Source organism: Jatropha curcas, chromosome 5 (genome assembly GCF_041381405.1).
Source record: "Jatropha curcas cultivar XTBG-Jc1 chromosome 5, XTBG_Jcur_1.0, whole genome shotgun sequence".
NCBI lineage: Eukaryota > Viridiplantae > Streptophyta > Magnoliopsida > Malpighiales > Euphorbiaceae > Jatropha > Jatropha curcas.
In genome coordinates, this window is record NC_143155.1 from 3,532,994 (window position 1) to 3,555,511 (window position 22,518).

At 32.7% G+C, this 22,518-nt stretch overlaps 2 protein-coding genes across 4 annotated transcripts; one reads left to right on the forward strand and one right to left on the reverse strand.

The window, feature by feature from the left end:
- Positions 1-3,482: 3,482 nt before the first annotated feature.
- On the reverse strand, positions 3,483-9,622 carry LOC105628956 (uncharacterized). 3 transcript variants are annotated; one of them, XM_012210455.4, is made up of 7 exons: positions 9,465-9,622; positions 8,931-9,003; positions 8,758-8,784; positions 8,558-8,620; positions 4,018-4,096; positions 3,887-3,932; positions 3,483-3,798 (listed from the first exon to the last, which is right to left on the reverse strand). In XM_012210455.4, the coding sequence occupies exons 2-7, from the start codon at positions 8,970-8,972 to the stop codon at positions 3,789-3,791; spliced, it is 267 nt and encodes an 88-aa protein (XP_012065845.1). In that variant the 5' UTR covers positions 8,973-9,003; positions 9,465-9,622; the 3' UTR covers positions 3,483-3,788. The 3 variants fall into 3 exon arrangements, with proteins under 3 accessions (XP_012065845.1, XP_012065846.1, XP_037492213.1); XM_012210456.4 differs by having other exon boundaries at positions 9,460-9,596; XM_037636285.2 differs by having other exon boundaries at positions 8,931-8,974; positions 9,465-9,593.
- A 6,190-nt stretch (positions 9,623-15,812) lies between these two features.
- LOC105628958 (26S proteasome non-ATPase regulatory subunit 4 homolog) lies at positions 15,813-20,635 on the forward strand. Its single transcript, XM_037636264.2, has 10 exons — positions 15,813-15,971; positions 16,076-16,189; positions 16,318-16,423; positions 17,739-17,853; positions 17,944-18,153; positions 18,248-18,560; positions 18,946-19,069; positions 19,680-19,783; positions 19,901-19,969; positions 20,331-20,635. Exons 1-10 carry the CDS (start codon positions 15,960-15,962, stop codon positions 20,373-20,375), a joined length of 1,212 nt encoding a protein of 403 aa, XP_037492192.1. The 5' UTR covers positions 15,813-15,959; the 3' UTR covers positions 20,376-20,635.
- Positions 20,636-22,518: the final 1,883 nt, after the last annotated feature.

Below are 22,518 nucleotides of genomic sequence, written 5' to 3' on the forward strand. Positions count from 1 at the left end.
TTCATACAACACTTTCAATTCAAAATTTTGGTTTTCTTGAAATCTTGATGGCTATAAAATAGTTGTTTTATTAAGTAGATGTGTTTCATTTCTTTTTGAATGCTTCTGTTATTGCGAAAACTGAGAAAAAAGTGAAGGTTTTGGTGTACTATATACTTGGATAGTTAGAAAAAACAACAATGCTCTATTTTTTCATTACAGGATGACTTTCCCTCAATACTTTAGGATATTTATTAAATTTGGAGCTAGGATAGTAACTATATCACATATCAACATTGATAGGTATTCATATCGCGAATTCGTAAATGATTTCTATAAGTTCTTCAGAATTAATGCTACATTTCTTGAGATAAGTTTATACAATGTAATGAGGATTTACTAGCAATGTTTGAGATGTTCAAGGAAGATAGGGAGGTTGAAATTAACGTAATTGCAAGGAATGTGGAGACCGTAGCTTTCAAAAGACCACCTAGTGACGATGGTGAGCCTATTGTTTTTGTTGGAGAACGTTCTGGATTAACAGTAATACAAATTATGTGCCACCTGAAACTTTTGATATTCCCGAACATGAACCAAGTCAATTTGGAGATAACATTGATTTAAATTCTGAGATGCCTGAACATAATAACCTATTAAGTTATTATAATATTATTCTTGAAAATTAAATCTTAATCAATAAGATAGTAAGTGAATTTTACTAATTTTATTAAGTTAATTATTGAAATTATTTTAATTAGTATTTTATGTTTATGAGAGCATTTGGACTTTGGAATAGACAATAATCGGTAAAACTAATTGAATCGAATCGAATTTGCTTTGATTTGCTTTTGGAAATTTTGCTTTAATATTATTTCAATAGAAAAAATCTTTTGTTTTTTTTTTAGTTTGGTATATTTTTTAAGACTAAAAAAAACTGAATTGATGTAGAAAATTAAATCGAACTGATTTGATTCATATTGGTCTTATAAATAACTCAATTTGATTTTTTATATGTAAAATTTCAGGTTATTCTATTTATACTAATTCAATTGGATTCAAATTCAACTGTTTTGGAGGATGGTTTTTTTCCCTCACCTCCGATTAGAAAATGAACTTTAAAAATATTTTCCAATCATAATAAAAGGAAAATGAAGAACTGTAATATATATCGTGGGGATGGGAAGTAGAGAATTAAAACCCATTACTTTTTACTTATCGTGGGGATGGGAAGTAGAAACCGAGGAGGACAGGTGTTGTGAGCCAAAGGAATCTAATCTAAGGGCATATGCTTTCTTCAACAAAAGGCTAAGCTTCACTATGGCCAGTCATAGACTCATAGTAGCTCCTCCTTTGTTGGCGTGTACTTCCACTTTTAAGGGAAAGTGCTTCTTTATTATTATTATTTTTTTAATTTATTTTTCTTTTCTCTTTTGTTTCATCAAGTGAAGGGTCTCCATAGATTGTGGAGCATATAGCATAGAATTGGTAAAAGAAAGATTTAACCCGGCCTAATAGAGGAATTTTAACTCGAGATCTTATAGTATTTTTAATTTTTTTTTATTAAATAGTTCAACTTATAAAATTACATATATTAAATAACTCAATTTAAAAAATCATTCTATTTAATGTTCAAACTTATAAAATTAAATTAATTATATATTTATTGGATAATTTTTTTTATTTATTAGAAGATCACAACGATTACACAACAGCAGAAAGTTGTTTTCTCTTTAGTTTATTAAATCGAGAAAACTCGAATTCAAAATCTTGCACTCTTTACATAAAAAAACAAAATTAACAAACTATACATGATTAGCATATGTATTGGATAGTTAAAAAAATGTGAAAAATTATTATTTTAAAGTTTTATTAATCGCACATTAAATTAGTATTATACAAAAGCTAAAAGCCCTAAAAAGTTTTATTGCTTATAAGAGAAAGGTGCAATATTATTAAATTGGTAATTTTATTTGTCGGATAAGTTTCTTGAAAAAAAAAAGAAAAAGAAAAAAGCACGAGTGGATTAATGTGTTTAACAAAAAAATTTAATATAGGTGTCTCTACGTACACCGTAGATGAGAGATTAAAGGGGATTTAAGGCATATTCCAAAATGTGAGTTGGAGTTATGAAATCTTTTTTCCGATTTGTCTCTTAAAGTTGAAGGATCTCATACATCATCTATTGCATTTGCTGCCGCACCAATTTTGTCACTACAAAAAGGCTCTCTCTTGCTTGGCACTCATCCTGTAATCCATTTCTATGATAAGATTAAAATTTGTATCATCATGATTCAATTTTTCTTTTTCATTAAAATTTGTATGAGACTCAACAATGGAAGCCCAACCCATTTAAATGAAATAAAATAAAGAACTACCTTTTGGTAGTTCAATGTCTCACAAGACTAAGCAACATCTTATAAGGGTTAAACTATAATGGGAGCCCAACCCATTCAAATAAAATGGTTGTGTTTGAAGCATTTTGGAATCCTACTTAATTTTTCTAATCTTACGCTGCCAAATATTAGTAATTTGGCTTAGCACTTTTTAGGAAACAAACGTTTACTTTATATATATTGATTATACAATAAATGGTTATTTTACATTTTAACCACTGCCAAAATTTTACGAAACACTAACATTCATCGATTAATTGCTATCATGATGTGAACAATTAAATCAAATATAAAAAAAATCTTCTAAGTTACAAACTTCTTTTAAGGACCGGCATCATAGGTTCAAACGTGGATGATAGAATTAATTAGAATCTTTTCCACCGGTTTAGAGCCTAAAGTTCCTCAAACAATTTAATTTTTTTCAACTCTAGCAACTTTGCAGCGGCATGCTCCTTCATGGTTTCACTTTTCTTCCATCCGAAACACCTTAAACTCTCTTTTTAAAGTGAGCAGCTTGACTATTTTCACTTGATAGAGGGGTGTCGGATATGCTCCATCCTCGACAACCTCCCATAAGTGTAAAGCTTCTAAATAAGCTTTCTCTTTAATTACCCAGTAATTTTATAAACACTGACTGGTTCCTAAAAAAATGCTACTAGAAGCCATTGTTTTTTTGTATCCCACACCCTAAAATAGGATTCTCACTTCTACAGGACCTTCAAGAACAAGTTAACTATAAGATTTTATACAAGAAAATCGAGGGCAAGAGAAGTTTTTTTGTTGCTTGATACATCCAGCTTTGGTAGAAGCCTATTTATACAAGAGTTTACAAGTTAACAATTAACTATTTAAAGAAGAGATCGATTCTAATATAAGAAGCTTTTGCCTGAAGAAGGCTGCCCAATTTTAGCAAACAGAATGTTTTAAAACTAAACTTACACATGCACTTAGTTTTGAAAATCTAGTTTTTCATAAAGCTACTGATTTATTAACTGAAACATAAATGTATTAGGAAAATTCTTAATACGAATCCAAACCGATGACATTTCTTTTCACTGTTTCTCATCCAAGAGGCATGCCCTGTTACTCGATATATGCATGAACAAAGAATTTGAAAACACAAACAAAGCTACCAGTATACTTCTACTAGGAAATATGAATTACATACAATATAGTTCACGATACTTGTACATCTCACAAAAGATCATCCCGACAAGCATAACAATGTCATGTATTAGTTGCAACAATTAGTGGTATTTCCGGGTCGAGTACCAAGTCACATTACAGCTTAAAGTATTTTAACTTCACATGCGAACCCACCTACATTTAACTCCAGTAATCCCAAAAAAAGCTGTGTCCAATACACTACATGTCCCAAACTTTCCATCAGAAAGCAACTGCAACCCAAGGGGACCATCACTTTCCTCTGCAATGCACAAGGGAAAAGAATTGCTAATGTCATGAGAAGAAGCTGAATGATATTGGGAAAGTTAGAAGAGGGCGTTTTGACTTACGAGTTCATCATCAGAGTAATATTGTCTCCTTTGAGAAGAATCCTTCCTGAAAATTTTGTAAACATAATATAATTTAGGGATTTTGCACGATTGACAAAAGAAAATGTTTAAAATGGGAATTGGCGATTTACCTAAAGACTTTCTGGTCTTTTTCTTGACATTGACTTCCTCAGCATCGTCAAGAACCAAATTCATGTACTCATCAAAACCCTGTTAAGCAAAACAAATGCCATTACAATTCTTGGAAGATGTTAATTATAAATTAATTATTGAACAGTAAATCAAAAGACAACCAAGCCAACGATGTGCGTTTAGCACATATGCAAGAGATTTGTTCACCCTAAGAACCTAAAGAGGGAGAGAGAGGCTATCAACAAGAATATTGCTATATGAAAAAGAACAAAACCTAAAAAGACTACCAAGTTAACATTTTCTAGTCCAGCTCATTATGAAATACTAATGCCTGGACCCCTCATAATTTTGCAAATCCAAAAGCAAAAAAAAAAAAAATAATAATAATAATAATAAGAAGAAGACGAAGAATCTATAAATAAAAACATCAACAAAGCATTATGATACGAGATACAGCTAAAGAAAGCATTTAGTGCAAATGATTTCACACACAAAAGCGCATCAATGTTCTTCCATCTGTTCATATATAAATTTAAAATATGTATATTGATATCAATTTCTTTAGGCAGAAAAGTAAAGTGTTGCATGACTTTGAACCAAAGAGTCAAATCTTTTTATTGATCCAAAGAGACCGTAAGAAAGCTCAAACCAATCAATAAATACTAACGTCAAAATAAAATAGAGGTACCAAGGTAATATAATGAACATAACACAAGCAGCGGGGGAATTTAAAAAATTAAAATTAAGAACTCAAAGGAGCATTGTAGTATATGTTTTTACTAAAAATAAGAACTCAAATAAGAGGCAAAGTAAAAAAGACCAATCAGCCAAGGAGCATTGTAGTATACGTTTTTACTCAATTCAAGCCAACAACATGGTAATAAGATGATCTATATATATATATATATATATATAGAGAGAGAGAGAGAGAGAGAGAGAGAGAGAGAGAGAGAACCCTTTACAACTTATGGAAGGGAAAGAAAGAAAAAGCTATAAGAGAGCAGAAAGACTAAGTGGCTCCATAATCTAGTCCTCGATTTGAAATTTTTTCCTGAATTAGTTAAAAGAATGAAATTGGCTGATATTATGACAATACCACGTGGGGTTAAAACCAAAAATTTTTTGTTGCCTTCCGATGTTTCCATATGCTTCCAATAACACTCTAAAAACTTCACTACACAGCAAGCAAGAGATGTACCATAAATTCCTGTAAATATGTAGCTTCTTAGTATCCACTTAGGTACATCCACAACCTAGAAATCCAACAAATATTGAATTACTCTTTGGATCATCACTCATTTGATTGGGTAACCAATCACTGTGCCTCAATAGTACAAGAAGCAACAGGAATTTATCATGATTTTTAACCATGCAAAAAATAAGTCCAGAGCCGAACATTACATTTTCACAATAGAGCAAAATCAGAGAAATGTGAAGAAAGAATGCCTATGGTTTAACTAAGGGAAAACATTCAAATCAGTGACTCACAAAAACCCTAAACTCATCTTTTACTACTAGACCCTGTCAGCAAGCTGCATGAACCATCAGCAGAGAATTATAGTCCGCAAACTATGGCCTTTAAGGACCACAGTTTCAATCTCATTACAAATCACAATTTCAATCTCATTACAAATGACTGTTGTGACTCCCAAAAGGTACAAACACAAAAGACGTGATATTAGTTTGGTGGTTATTCTATCAAGAGATTGCTGACATTTACAATAACTCTAGTCAAAGTACATTCATCTACCTGTACATCTTGGCATCTTCAAGACATAAGCATTAAATAGTGTCACCGAATGCAAGTCAAATACTCATCGAGGCAACCCAGCAAGATGAGCTGCAGCCTCTAGATCCAAGAAAGCAACTCCGGCCAAGCCTGCCTAGAGAAGCACCTAGGCAGAGGCAGATAGCTGTGGATTTTACATTTATTTGTTCCATTTTCTTAGTCACCTACTAAAATTTACTTTTAGATCGCATACTTTAAACACAATAATGGCAAGGCAAAGAGACACTACTAGTAAAATGAAAAGGCAACATTTATCTTCTGCCTTAGCATCTGCTAGGGCAAAAGGCATACAGCTTTTACAAAGACACCTACAATATGGAACACAATAGAGGCAGATTAGAAGAAGAAGAGTGAATATAACATAGTACAATTCGTGATAGAAACTCGAGTAGATTACTTAAATAGGCAAAGGCAGATAGCTGTGGATTTTTACATTTATTTGTTCCATTTTCTTTAGTCACCTGCTAAAATTTACTTTTAGTTCGCATACTTTACATGCAATCATGGCAAGGGAAAGAGACACTACTAGTAAAATGAAAAGGCAACATTTATCTTCTGCCTTAGCATCTGCTAGGGCAAAAGGCATACAGCTTTTACAAAGACACCTATAATATGGAACACAATAGAGGCAGATTAGAAGAAGAAGAGTGAATATAACATAGTACAATTCGTGATAGAAACTCGAGTAGATTACTTAAATAATTGTCTTTTAGATTTTAGTTTCTTTTCTATCCAATACTTCTTTGTGCTGAACAGAAAGCATGCATCGTGATGAGGAACTTTTTTTATGAAAATCTTGATGTGATGATGAAGCTTAATGTTTGGAAGTTTTTATTAATAAGAGAAAAAGGATTATCCGTGGATATTAAAAGAGAGTATGATAAAAGTTATAAGATAAAATAATTTTGTGTTTGGATGTATTATAAAGGATAGGAAATGATTCTAAATAGCTCACATTTGCTTGATTTACGGTTTAAGAGAGAGGAAAAGAAGTGATGATTTAATATTCAATTACCATATATTTTATAATCTAATAGTTCGCCTTTTAAATTTATTTATGGGCATAAAATTACCTAATTAAAAAATTATAGATGATTTGAGGAAAGGATATCTTTTATTCCATCAATTTTGAAGGGAAAGCAAAATGAGACTCTATGGGATCAGTAATCCCATGCTAGCCTCTCTTGTCCAATGTCATTAAACTCCCCAAAAAGGTTTGTTCTCCTACACACTTTCTTCTCCTTTCTTTTCTTATTCCCACCCCCATGTTAGGGACTTTATCATCAACTGCCTGTTTTGGAGTTCAAAACAAAAAGTTCTATCTAGCAACACTGGCATTAATTAAGCGGTCTTCCCACTTCAAGGGCATTTCTCGTTTTCAACAATAATAGTATTAACACTTTCCCCTTTAAAAAAAACCAATTAGCAAAACTAATTCATTCCCTAGTTACATATTTTCTTTCGCATCTTTTTTTTTTTTTTTTAGAGCTCAAGCCTCAATCTTTAGGGGGTTAAGATCATACCGGAATTAGGGTCCAACCCAATAATATTACTATCAAAGAAAAAAATGACGCCAGCAGAATAAAAAGCACAAATCCAAGCAGCCATAGAGTATACAACGCTAATGCAAACCCAAGAGGGAAAAGAAAAGTAATTAAAATTCACAAGACAGTAACAACTAAAAGCTTTTGGAACTTTAGTGACAAAGACAAAAACAATAACAGTGACCATTACGAAATGGTAGAAAGCTTATTTACCTACATCTTAAAAAGTAAAACGTGTATTCCTTTTAGATACCAGTAATCAAGAAACCCTCAAACTAGCATTACATTTACCAACACAACAAGCATGCCAACCTTCAACCATAATGAGATGTATTATAGCATAAACTACTCCGAACTACAAGAAAATTGAGATTTGTGAATGATCAAATTATTAAAAGCATTCCATTCAATGTTTTGGGGGTAAAGAGAAAAAGATTGTTGAAGCCATAAGTATCAGTTCCTAAAGGGATCGCACAGAAGAACTAGAACTCCAGGCATCTACAAATGCTGAGAATCAGAGAGAATAGGTACTTGCCATGATTATTAAGAAAGTAACGGTAATAGATTATAAGCAGAACCAAACTTTTGTCTTGTAGAAAATTACATTAATAACAGAATGATATTTCTCTATATTTGTCATGTGACTTGTGCTACTCTAGGCAGAAGAAGAAGAACTGCAACAATTAATCCAATAAAACAGCAACAAAATAACAGTATAAAAATGCATCAAAAGCCACAAATATATACTTATTATTAAATTAACATTTTACGAGTGAGCAACATCTTTAAAGAAGTATAATCATGGATTGTGTAAACAATAGCAAACAGATGGAAAAGAAATATAAGGAAAACTACAAAAAGCAAATTAGTTGTGTCCTTTAACCTTAGTAAATCTAAAAACTTAATATCATAAAATTAGAAGACATAGTTTAACTATAGCATACAAATTTCAATTTTTCTTAAGCTGGCCCAAAGACAACCATTCAATCCCATAACACCTATCAATAGTATTTTCCCTAACCAATAAGTTTGATCAACCAACCAAAGAACCTAGCATAACCACACATATTGCTTTCATACATTTAGTTGCTAATGAAACATCAATTTACAGAGAAAAAAAAGAATCCAAATAAATTTTATTCCCAACTAATAGGCACAAAAGATAGTTCTATTAAGATTAAAAAAAAAATTAAACATAAAACTTACTATAATTCGACCTTCGATCCTTAAATCTTTCTGCTCAAAAAGCCAAATCTGGATCCGAGCTTTCTGCATCACCAATACACACAATCCAAAAGGGGGTAAAAAGCAAATATTAGTCAAATATCACAAATCAACTATTGAACAACCAAATTTTAACCAGGCCCAAAAGAAGAATAAATTGACCAAGCCAAGAACAAACTTACACTTTGGAGAAATCTGAAAATCAGGTTCTGGCACAGCACAATCCAATACGAACAGGATAAAAGAAAGTAACAAATGAGTAAAACAGATGACATTCAAAACCTCAAAAGCAATTAGCGGTAGTTGTTAAGTAGCTAAATGGTAAAAGAAATATGATAGTTTGAAATAAACGTACAATAGGTTGGGTCATAATCCTCTGGACCTTAGTACTCGCCATAGCTGCAACAATCGCAAGCACTCCTTAAACCCTAAAACAGGTATAATGATATAAGGTTAACACAGTAGACCACTTCTGATTAAAATTTCACTAAACATAAAATCATAAAACAAATTTTCTTACACGCCATTTGGAACAAAAGAATTCAAAATGTAGAGCCCATTTGTAAATGAATCCCAACTAAAATTCATTTCCAAATTAATCTTTCATGTAATTTGATTGATTTCCACGTAATCACATGTCATTTGAAATAAATTTAGAACTGAATAAAAATATTTTCCCTAACAAAGAAATAATACCAGAGCCAGAAACCTAAAATGTAACGATTATCCAGCCCCTTTCTTTCCTTGGAACCAAACAACTGTGATCTACATAGATACATTAGCATCGAATTCTACCATAACCAAACGAACCAGAGACTTTATCAAAAAAATAAAAGATTATAACGCATAAAAAGCACCACGAAGAGAGAATGAAGATTACGAACCGCACCTGAGCAAAGATTCCGTCAAGGATCGACTGAAGCAAGATGAGGGTCTTTGTTTCCTCTCTCCCTTCTCTTTCCCGGCTGAGCAAAAGTTTTGTTTTTAAACTTTAAAGCGCCTAAACCTAGATCCAACGGCTGTTAAAGAAGTAATGTTTAAATCCTACAGCCCAGGAAAAGAGGTGGTCATGTATGGTTGATTCCAAGTAAAGCCTTATATTTAAAGATAAATATTTAAAAAAACAATAAAAAATGATCTGGGCTCAATGTTGGCTAAAGTATTTTTGGGCCCTGAACTTAAGCAAGTTTTTCTATTGAGCCCTTTTTTTGAAACGTTGTCGTATTAAACTGTCTAACTTTGCACAAGAAGCCCTCTTCCAACCCTTTAGACGAAGTGTGCATCCACTCAAAAATTGGAGCATGTCTAACATTATGTCTCCATTAAGCATCCTTTACTTCACATCGAAACGATGACGTGCCAATATTAATTGTCTTCACCTTCCTATTCTACTGCCACATGACCGCTATGCTATAATCATCAAAGAGAAACCTAGTGTCACTTCTTTACTGCATCATCAAAGATTCTACATCACCTCTACATCACATGCTAAAAACTCTGAAAATCGCTGTTCAAGTTTCTTGAAGCTCATCAATAGCGTCCGAACGAAGAGGGCGAATATTTTAGCTCATAAGTAGCTCTAGGGAAAGCGAAGCTATGTACTGTATTTCTTTGAATAATGAATCCATAACTGCTCTCTCACTTTTACTTTTTGGTTTCTACAAGTACGTCGCTACAGTAGCAGTTTCGTTTATGGTGATTTTGTTTAAGATTCAAAGGGGGCAGAAAAGAGAGCAAATCAACACCAAAGCACCACCAGTGAAACCTAAAATAACAACAATTTTCTTGCACTCTTGCGATGACAGCATTTGACGATGTGGCGAGTCAAAAAACGCATCCTAGTACAAGCCTTTTTAACAATCTCACCACAAAGATCTAAATTAAGTGAAAATAACGACATAACAAACTTAGAAAAAGTGGGTATTACCAGAATTGATCCTATAAGATTATTTCCAAAAACATTGAAAAATAATACAACAGATTTGTTAAATGGCAGAAGACGAGTTCCACATCATCATTTCCTCTCTCTTGCCTCTACATCACATGTTAAAAGTTTTTTATATAGATTTTTTACTCTGAAAATCGCTATTCAAGTTTCATGAAGCTCATAAATGGCACCCGAAAGAAGATTGGGAGTAATTTAGCTTATAAGTAGCTCTGGCGAAAGCGAGGCTATGTACTGTATTTCCTTGAATAATGAATCCCTATAACTTCTCTTCTACTTTTTAGTTTCTACAGGTACATTGCTACAGTAGCAATTTCGGTCATGGCGAGTTTTTAAGATTCGAAAGGGGCACAAAAGAGATCAAATCAACACCAAAACACCAGCAGTGAATCCTAAAATAACAATAGCTCTCCTGTGCTCATGCAACGACAGCATTTGACAATGACGGCAAGTCAAAAAAAAAGGAGATTGCATCCTAGTACAGGCCTTGTTAACAATCTCGCTACAAAGATTCGAATTAAGAGAAAATGACGATGTATCAAGCTTAGAAAGAGTAGACGTTACTGGAATTGGTCCTGTAAGATTATTTTCAGAAACACCGAAAAATACCAGAAAATATTGGTTAAATGGCAGAAGAGTTCCATCAAACCAGTCCCACTCTAGCTGAAGCAAGTTAAGCCAGTCGAAAGTAGATAACTGAACCAAAATCTGACCAATAAGGTTATTAAAAGAAAGATCAAGGACAGGAAGCCTATGCAGCTAACAATAAAATGGAAGGAGGTAAATATGCAGAGAAAGAGTTGTGGCTTAACAGCAGAGAATTCTTTGGTTACATGTCCTCTAGCATAGAAGAAGGGTCGGTAGGTTATGGTCCTCATTCAAATTAGGGATTAAAGCCTGGTTTGAAAAATATGATATCGTTTTAATATGAAAGGTAAGACAATCTTTTGAAGCTTGATGGAAAGATAACTCTTTATGCGCTCCAATTTTTTGAGTGGATGCATGCTCCATTGAAAGGGTTGAAAAAGGGCTTCATGTGCAACATTCGCGAAGTTGGAGGGTTTAATAAGACAAAGTTTCAAAAAAGGGTTTAACAAGAAAACTTGTTAAAGTTCAGGGGCCCAAAAATGCTTTCATCCCTCAATTTTTCAGGCTTTACTTTGGATATGATCCTTTTCATCTTTTTATTTTTTATTTAAAATAAAAATATAATCCATCTATCTTAAATATTGATCTTTAGATATGGTAATAATAGTATGGGGTAATTATAAATTGGAAAATAATGAATTGGTACCTGAGTTATAGTTAAATTGACATATGAGGATCTCTATTTTGAAAAACTAATTATGATGACTCTAAATTATGAATTTATTAACACTTTGATCTTTTCATCCAAACTAAAGGGATCAAGGTGTTGATGGAATCATATGTGAATAATTTATTCAGAGCTAGTAGAGCGGGATCCACTTTTTGGGGAATATGAGTACCAAAGTATTAATGACAATTCAAAATAAGGACCTGTTATTAATTTGACTATAATTTAAGGGCCTATTACTTAATCAATTGCCAGTTAAAAAGAGGCTATTTTGGATAGAAGGACCAACATTTCAACGAATCATAAGTTAGAGACTTCTTTAGCTTTTGAAAATAAAAGTTACTGCTATATTTTCAGTTACTTTATCGTCCATTGTGTCTTCATCCTTCATTTTTAAACTATACGACCATGTGTCCATTTATAATTATATGGTAATGAAAGAAAATATGATTTTTACTATTAATTTTTCATATTTCTATTATCAATTACTATTAATTACTCCATTTTATGAGAACCAAAAGCTAATAAAAAGCAAATGATTTTCTCTCCAATTAAATTCTTTAAATTTAAAGTCTTTCTCAATCTTGAAAAATAATAGTAAAATTTAGCTCAAATTAATCATAGCAAAGGGAAAAACAATTACTCAAATATTATACATTCTCTCTCTTTGGTGAAGACATCATGTTAGCACAGAGGAAAATAGCCATGATTCTCTTTTATATATACACTAGATAAATATCAGCGCATTGCCGGGTTACTCTATTTTGATGCACATTGCACTTTGTTTTGAAAATTTTTTAATTTGTAAGTTTATTGTAAATAAATAATAAAAGTAATTAGAAATTTTTTAGATAGAATGAATTTAAGCTATGTCTGTTTAAATTTTTAAGTCTTCAAGTTTACCTTACACTTATATATTAAAAATATCCTATCATGTTCCAGTATTATATAAGGAAACGTAAAAACATTATTTTTTAAGATACACTTACATATCAAATATACTAAAATTTTAAAATGAGATGTGATTAAATTTTAATAATTATTATTAATCATTTTTATAAAATTTATCAGAAATAATTATTATTAATTTGGAGTATTTTTTGGAGGAAATTCCCATTTCATTAGAAGTTATTGGGTAGAACGATTTTTTACCTTTTATGGGCTGCTACTTCAGGGAGATATAAAAGGAAGTTTATTCAGTTGATATTCAACGCAAACATACATACATCAGTATTTCTAGTTTTTCAAAGAGGAGGACATGTTATGTTCCAATTTGTATTTTCTTCTTTCTTTAGTGACAAAACCTTTCTTTTTGTATCTTCAAATGACAATGTATTTAAAGCAAAGGCCGTCAACTGATTAATAAAAAAGGAAATTCATAAAAAAAAAAAAAGAAAAGAAAAATACAAAAGCTGAAAGAAGAGAGCACCAACTCAACTTTTAAAAATATTTTTTTTGCTTCAAGATTATATAGATATATAGATATAGGTAATAAAGAGAGCAATTCAGTTCAAATTGATGCAAATACCCTTAAAAAAATGGACAAACTACAGTGAAGCAATTTACAGGAGGATTTATGGTTAATGGGAATAACTTACTCTTTGAGTTGAGATAGAGCATTTGTCCTTTGCACCCGTAAATTCAAACGATCATGGTTGTAGAAAGATATTTGTAATAAATTATTTAATCAATTTTAAAATGAATAACGAAAACTATCTATTTTTAATATGTCAATACACATATATGAAAATACTAATATTGTAGAAATAAAATTTCAAATTAAAATATCATTAGAATGTTTAGATTATACTCACCTTTAACTAAAAATTTTCTGGAAAACTTCTTTGAAGACAATATTTTTTTTTTTTTTAAATTTTTTCTTAGGTTGATCTTCTTCTTCAACTAACAAAATCTTGATGCCTTGTCTTGAAGTTACTCTTGATAGAGCAACATATAATTGTCCATGTGACAAGGCATGTTGTTTCATGTATTTCCCAACTGTTTTAAGTAACTAGCCCTGACTCTCGTTAATTGTCATTGTGAAGCTCATTGCAATTGGTAATTGCCTCCTCTTATGTCTGTATGGCCACTCCATATCTACATTTGATATTATGATTCTAGGTATCACAACATTGTCTCTAATATTTGATCCAGTAATAATCTTTGCTCGCATGCACCATTTTCCAGGTAGAGCAACAGTTAGTCTCGTGCCATTGCAAAGACCATTATAATGATTTAAATTGCGCAACAACATTATCGGTACACCAACTTTGAGTTGCAGCTCATGTCTTGGCAGTCCTGAACAGATTAAGGAATTTAGAAATTTTGTAGGATAGAGGATGTAATGATAATTTGGACTTTATTAATCTCTCAAAAATAATTACTAACACAAATTTTTTTATCATTTTTTCTATAATATTTAAAAATAATAATTTCTATTCAATATTATTTCAAGCATTTATTTAGTATTTTTTACTTATATAGTATATTAAAATAAAAAAATATGTTCACCTTAATAATTAAGTAAAATATATATACTTTATACATAAATATGTAAAAGGAACTATATTTCTAACAATCATTTTACATTTTAACATCAACCGCTATTGAAAATTTTCTAAATAGCAACATTTATCGACTAACCACCATATACTAACTATCAACAATCAGTTGCTGATTTAGATCCTTAAATTAATTATTATGCAATAGATAATAGGATAATATTATTATGATCCTTCTTTTAATTACATATAGGTCCTTCAAATATTTATTATTTCAATAATAATTTTCTATTGAAAAGTTGAATTCCAGACTTTAGTAAACAAATGCTATCCTAACTTATTGAAGGTAGGCTTTTGAAGGAGTGTTCGCAATAAATAAAAAATATTTTAATTCAAGAAATGAATTTATTTCTCTATTTTTTGAAAAAAAAAAAAAGGTAAAGTATTATTTAGTTCTTAGGATATTGTCAAATTTATTATCTCATCCCTTTATTTTGGAGAACTAATTATATAGTCTCCGAATTTAGTATCCATTCAACTAAATAGTCCATACATAAAAAAAAAGATATTTTACCATGAGTCAACCCAAAAAAGCAAATTCGAAGGTGAGAAAAGACAAATTAATCTCCAAAATACCATTATTTAATACTAACATAAGAGAGTACTAAAGCAAAAATATAAATTGGTTTTAATATATTTATTAAAGACTTGGTTTTAATGTATTTATTAGTATTAAAGACTCATATATTTGGATTTGATTTTGCAAACAAAATTATTAATTTTATTTACTAAACAACATGAAATCCTTGAGAAATTTAAGAGAGACCCAGAAAGAAAATCTCTTTATAAATATCATTAAGTGCTCATACATTTTTATCATAAAAAGAATCATATACAATAGAGACATATAGAGCATTATCAAAAAAATACCTCGAGGACTCTAAATAGCACTTTACCAAAAGAAAAGAGAAAAAGTTACATTTTTATCCCTATTTTTAAATATCATTAACTACTCTATTCTTACATTTTAAAAATTACACTATTTTATCATCATATTTTGTATCCGTTAAACGAAATTATCCTTCCATCCATTATTTGAGATTTAAGCCATTGAGTGCTAATAAAATTATAAGACTAACCTTATAAACATATGAACTAAATAGGAAAGATTATATTTTTGTTTCTATATTTTGACATAATTAACTATTTTATCCTTATAGTTTAAACATTATATTATTTTATCCCAGTGGTTTAGATATATTAATGACTTAAATCTCAAATAATAGACGAAAAAATAATTTCATTTAACTGAGATAAACTATAAAGATAGAATAATGTAATTTTTAAAATGGAAGAATAAAGTAGTTAATTATGAAAAATGTAGAAATAAAGTCTCATTTTTTTAAAAAAAATAATAACACTTCATTTCGCTAAATGGGAATACGATAGTACTGACCGCATCATATCTTTAACTAGTTCTTGCTTTAAAAGTGGGTGAATCCTCTGGTTTCTTGTACAAGTAAAATCCATTTCTTCGCTTCTCTGCTCCCTCTCTTTGTATACCGTCCTATTCGGAAGACCTTTTTCGCTCTCGATCCTTGGCTTCTTCTTGAATCTTTAACCATGGTGCTCGAGGTAAACCCTAAATTTTCTTCTAATTGCATCAAGATTAGGGTTTTCTTGTTGTTCTTGATGATTTAATCGATTAATTGGTTAATATTGTTGATTTAATTACACAGGCAACAATGATTTGTATTGATAATTCGGAATGGATGCGAAATGGCGATTACTCTCCCTCCAGATTTCAAGCTCAAGCTGATGCAGTTAATCTCATTTGTGGAGCTAAAACACAGGTTTAATTTGGTTTTAAAGGATTTTATCCTTTTTTTCCCCTTTTGATTGATCATTTCTAATTGAGTTAGTCTTAACTTGTGAATTTCAAGGGATTTTAAATGAATGTGTTTTGGGTGGTATTGTGCAGTCTAATCCGGAGAATACAGTGGGAGTTCTTACTATGGCAGGAAAAGGAGTTCGTGTTTTGGTCACTCCAACTAGCGACCTTGGCAAGATCTTAGCTTGCATGCATGGTTAGTTTCTTTCCTCGCTTTTTGCATGGTACCTTGTGTTTTTTCGGTTATCCCTTTATGGTGATCGGATTCTCCGTTTGTGGTTGCTAATCTCTCATGAGCATCTAATAGCAACCGCTATCAATTTTTTTTTTTTTTTTTTTTTTAAAGTAGTTTGGAAGGTAGGTATTTAGTGAATAATTCCCCTTTGCAGTATTTTCTTTTCAATTCCTAGTATCATCATTGGAACTTGTTATATTTTTATAATGCATAAAATATTGATATATTTGGACAAAGGTTAGAAAGAGTAAGGATGTTTGTGTAGAGAGGGAGAGGGAGAGAGAGAGAGAGAGAGCTGTTTTTTTATCTTTCAGAGAATGAAATTCGAGGAGTAAATGAAGAAAATGGAGAGTTAAGGGTTTGATGGGGGTCAGGTGGATATTGGAGGCTAGAGTTTGAGACGGGTGGTATCTTATTGAAGTATAATTATGCGTGTCACATCAAGCTGAGAATACCATATGGTGGAACTGAAAGGGTGGGGGTTTGCTAGCTAACGTCGTTCATATACAAGGAGAGGGAGGATAGAACAGAGTGCGAAGGGTAACTTTAGTTTCTTTTTCTCTTTCGTTTCTGTTAGTTAGTTGATGTCTTTAATTTTATATATTGAAAAAATGGGGTTGTGGTTTTTGCTAATATCTTTTAATTTAGTTTGTTTTCAAGTTGCAGACTGTTCTTCGGTAGAAGTTTAATTTTAAGGTGGTTTTTGTAGTTTTTTGTTTTGTATGAAAATCTATTGCACTTTTTCAAGGCATTGATGGAAATTAGACTACTAATTTATTACTTATGGTTTCCACTAAAGAGAAGTTCAGGGTTTGCCATTTGGTATAAATAGCATTATATGTGTGATGCAACAAAATCTTCATGGACTTCTTATTTCAACAAAAAATAAATACATATGTAAAAGACTGTTGCTTCGGTGGTTTTTGTTTAACCATTAAGATTTAATAATTTGAATGATAGGAGGCTGGAATTAAATATTATGGATCCAAATGACTTCCTTCAAGTATTGAATGGATCAGTTTTTTGTAAGAGTTAATTTTTATGAACACCAATCTCAGTTTTTAAACACATCAATGCCTTATTGTGCACTTTGCACCTTCACATTAGACAATTACATCCAAAGTAGAATATGTTGCAGATGGCGTGTGCATGGTTGAGTTCTGTTATTTAAACTATCCAAGTAAAATTTGGTGCCATTTCTGCATCATTGTTTTCATTCAGTCTTTCTGCCTATATGAATCACATTGAACCATGTTGCTCTCCCCTCAATTTTTAGGTTTAGAAATAGGTGGTGAGATGAATTTGGCTGCGGGGATTCAGGTGGCTCAGTTGGCTCTGAAGCATCGTCAAAACAAAAAGCAGCAGCAAAGGATTATTGTCTTTGCTGGAAGGTGTGTTTTGATCATGCCAGCTAGTGCGCTTACATTTTCTGCTATTATTCTTATATTTTAACCAATACAATGTAAAATTGGTGTTTGCAGTCCTATCAAACATGATAAGAAGGCATTGGAGATGATTGGAAGAAAGTTGAAAAAGAACAGTGTAGCTCTTGATATTGTTGATTTTGGTGAAGACGATGATGGGAAGGGAGAAAAGCTGGAAGCTCTTCTTGCTGCTGTTAACAATAACGATACCAGCCACATAGTTCATGTGCCTCCTGGCCCAAATGCCCTTTCTGATGTACTTATCAGGTAAGGTTTTGAATCTTGTTTCTCTTTTGCTTATCATACTTTGACACCATTACTTTTCTGATTCTTGCTGTTTATTTCTTTTGTCCAACGGCAGTACACCCATCTTCACTGGGGATGGAGAAGGTGGAAGTGGTTTTGCTGCAGCAGCAGCAGCAGCTGCAGCTGGCGGAGTCTCTGGTTTTGAATTTGGTGTGGATCCCAATCTTGATCCTGAGTTGGCTCTTGCTCTTCGAGTTTCAATGGAGGAGGAGAGGGCCAGGCAAGAAGCAGCTGCCAAAAAGGCTGCAGAAGAGGCAGCTAAGCAGGAAAAAGGAGGGGAACAGCCATCTAGTTCACAGGACGCAACTATGACAGAAAGTGCCAGTGTTACAGCTTCTGAAGCTGATAACAAGAGAAGTGATTTAACGGTTGGTGTAATCTGTTGTTGAGATTGTTTCTTGCCTACTTTCACTAGTCATTCGTGAATGCTTATTTGTAAATGCTTGTTTGTGTAATGGGTTGTATATGCTATTTAATTCTGAACTGCCATGCTGAGATCTGCTGGAGTTCTCACTTAAAGTGCCAACAGATTTATAGGACTTCGCCAGTAACATATTTTGAGAGAGCTATTGCTGTCAAAAAAACAAAAAATGGAATGGTGCTTCTAAAATAAGCATTTTTATGCCTTGTTGCTAGTAATTTGGTCCTAACTTTTTTGTATCCTTATTTCTTGTTGCTTTTGCTTTCTTGTCCTCATTGCTGGCATGGGATGTGATCTCTATTTATATGGTGACTGACTTTAAATTAACGTAGGATGAAGAGAATGCTCTCCTACAACAAGCTCTTGCAATGTCAATGGATGACCCTGCCTCTAGCCATGAATTGCGAGATACAGAAATGTCAGAAGCTGCTGCAGATGATCCAGAGTTGGCACTGGGTGAGTCCTAATGTCAACTGGAACAGCTTTGTTGTTTATGCATGGGTTTCTGGTTCATCTTTGTCTTTCCTTCATTTATTGCAAGGAACATGATGTGGCAAAATTTTCTTTTATGATTTGCATGGAAAAACTCTGTAGTTCTAATAAAAATGCTTGGTATGGTAAGCAACTTACCATATAGTTAAGTAGTCATACTTGTAATGGGGAAGTGGAAACCTGATGTTTGAAAAGTTCTTGCCACATGTATCACTATGACACTAGCATAATTAGTCTCTATATCGAAGCATTCGCTAGTACTAATGTAATCACATGCTTAGAATGGTGTAGTCAGATTTGGAAATTTGTGCATTTTCTTAGAGAGAAGTTTGCTGATGACTTGCCAGTGAAAAACGCAATTTATTTTGAACATCTTGGGTATGCTTATTGGTTTGGCATTGAATGCCACTGGACCTCTTATGTTCTTCAGTTGATGGAGCCATGCTCTACAGTGTTTATCTCCTCAATTAGGCATTTATCATTTCCTCTACGCATCAATTTTATTGCCAATTTTATTATTGTTGCTACTAATGGGATCATTCTTTTCTAAGCCCCTGGTTTCTGGTGCTTGCAGCTCTTCAATTGTCCGTGCAAGACAGCACAAAAGATTCAGAAAGCCAGACAGATATGAGCAAATTGTTGGCCGACCAGTCGTTTGTATCTTCCATTCTTGCTTCAGTATGGGCTTCTTCATTTTAACTGTTACTTTCATCTTCCCTATCTAACAAAAAAATTGCAAAAGTAATATGGTATCATTAAATGCTGAAATTTTTTGTTAATTCAATGCTTCTACAGCTTCCTGGGGTTGATCCAAATGATCCTTCAGTTAAAGATTTGCTTGCTTCCATGCAAAGCCAGTCTGAGGTGAGTCCGTTGAACCTTTTAGGTAGCATGAATAGAGTATAATAGCGAAATATAATTCTTTTAGCGAGCGTGCTGCATTTGCCTCAAATTTTCTTTTCCTTTTTTTGCTTTCTTCTATGTTTGTTCCTGCCTGTCACAGAAGTGATATGACTGCCTGGTGGACATGGTGATGAAATGTGATGACAAGACTAGATCATATCCCAGCCTTAAACATCTCGAATAAATTTTTTATTGATAATTGACTTCCCCAAACGAATTAGACAGCAACCCTATTTATAATGCGGGTGAATTTCTAGAAACATTTTGAACATAAGGAAATTAACAAGCCTGATTTCATTTTTTTTTTTTTTTTTTATTGTAGCCTCAAGAAAAGAAGGATGAAGACAAGCCAAAGGAGGGGAAATGAAATTCTCCATCGCTGCATTCTCATGCCAAATGAGCTTTAATTGAAAGAATGTTGGAATTGGAAGGTGCATAAAATCAAATCTTTTTTAAGCTTGTTGAACTTTGAGCTTTTGGTCTGAAAGTCCTTTTTCACTGTAGCTGTAACATTTTGATTTGTAATGGAAGGGCTTTATAAGTCGGGCATTATTTGAATGGGAAAAAATGCGCAGAATATTGAATTGTATCCCTCTTTGCAATGTTTCAATATTTTTTTTTGTGGCACATTGTTACTTTAGAACTCGAAACTTTCTGATTTGCTTTTGTTGTCGGTCACAATGATGTGCTATTGTTCTCTCTCCAACTCACCTTAGTTGAGTTTTTAAGTAATATGTCATAAGCAAACCATTGTTTAATTTGGCTTATAAGTTGATTTATAAGTTGAAAAAGCTTTTTAAATAAGTTAAGAATAAGAAATACTTGATTATTATCTATTTATTTTGTAGTTTTTCGACAAAATGAATCCATTAAGTTATAAAAATGGCCAAATTAATTTGTTGTACCTCAAACTTTACTAGATTTAGAGATAATTATTATTTAGTCCTTATAGAATGCCATAGTTCAATAGTCCAATCTATAACAGCCGCTTTATAGCTACCAAAAATCCATATTTCTTTGTCATCTTTAGATTAATGGGCTTAAACTATAAAAATACTCCTAACTAACTAAGTGACTTGTTGCAAAATCACCGCAAAACATTTGTACCATGGGATGATTCCTAAGTTGGAACTGTCTAGGGTTTGGCAACCCTCAGACAGTACAAGTGCTCAAGGATCTTGTCTTGAGCTATAAGTCAGATGTATATATTTTATGGGAACTTTGGTGCACTTAGCGAAATTAGAAGAAATCAAGAGGTTTTTGGGGTTTGATAACTGCTTTGCGGTGGATTGTGCGGATCGTAGTGGAGGATTGGGTTTACTTTGGAAGAATGAAGTTTGTTTAACAGTAACAGGTTTCTCAAATCACTGTATCGATAGTATTATTTCATCTGCGAATCTAGAATGGAGATTTACGGGATATTATGGTATGTCGAAACGAAATGGTAGGATGGCATGAAACTTATTAATGGCTTTATCAGTTAGAGATGCAAGACCGTGGTTGTGTATGGATGACTTTAATGATTTAGCAGCTGCTGATGAGAAGTGGGGAGGGAATGATTACCCAAGTTTTTTATTGAATGGTTTTAGAGAAACTATTCTTGACTGTGGCCTTTGTGATCTTCTAGGGGTATAAGTATACATGGGGCATGCTTTGGTTTGACCAAATTCTCGCACGTGAAAAATTGGATAAAGGTATGGGTAATGGGGCATGCTCAAATCTGTTCTAGGATGCTATTGCTAAGACTTTAGTCAAACCTACTTCAGATCATGACCCTATCTTAGTTCATACAGATGGGTTAGTGGTGCGGGACTATGAGCAACGCTTTAGGTTCGATAACAGGTGGCTTGCAGAGGGGGATATTGCATATGTGGTCCTGGATTCTTGGAAAAAGGGAGCTGATCGGGGAGTTGTGGAGCAGAAACGAGTTTCACTGAGGCTTTGAAAGGGTGGAGAAGAGATCGCAATTTTGATTTTTCGCAAAAGAAGTTGATCAAGTATTTAATGGAGAATTCTCGTGTTACACAGCTAGCAGCGGATGGTCGAAACTTGCAAGTCGAATGGAACCAGATTCTTGCCGAGGAGGAGTTACGAAGATGTCAGATTTCAAAACAATTTTGGCTGACTCAAGGGGATAAAAATAATAAATGTTTCCATCAAGTATAAGGCTAGATGGCGAAATAACAGGATCGAATCTTTGAGGGATGTGAATGGTGTGTTGGTTACCAAAACTGTAGCTGTGCAACAGTTGGTATTCGAGTATTTTTTTTGATGTTTTTGCGAAAGGCGAATCCGAGTTTACTAGGCTTTTAAATTTGGTGGAGGTCGGGATCACTGAGGAGGACAATACCAGGCTGGTGGCGTCAGTTTCAGCAGAGGTGTGCATGGCTTTATTTCAAATGAACCCAGATAAAAGTCCAGGTTCTGATGGTCTAAACCCAGGATATTTCAAAAAGTACTAGAGGATTGTCGGGAAAGATGTGGTTCAGGGATGTAATAAATGGCTTCGT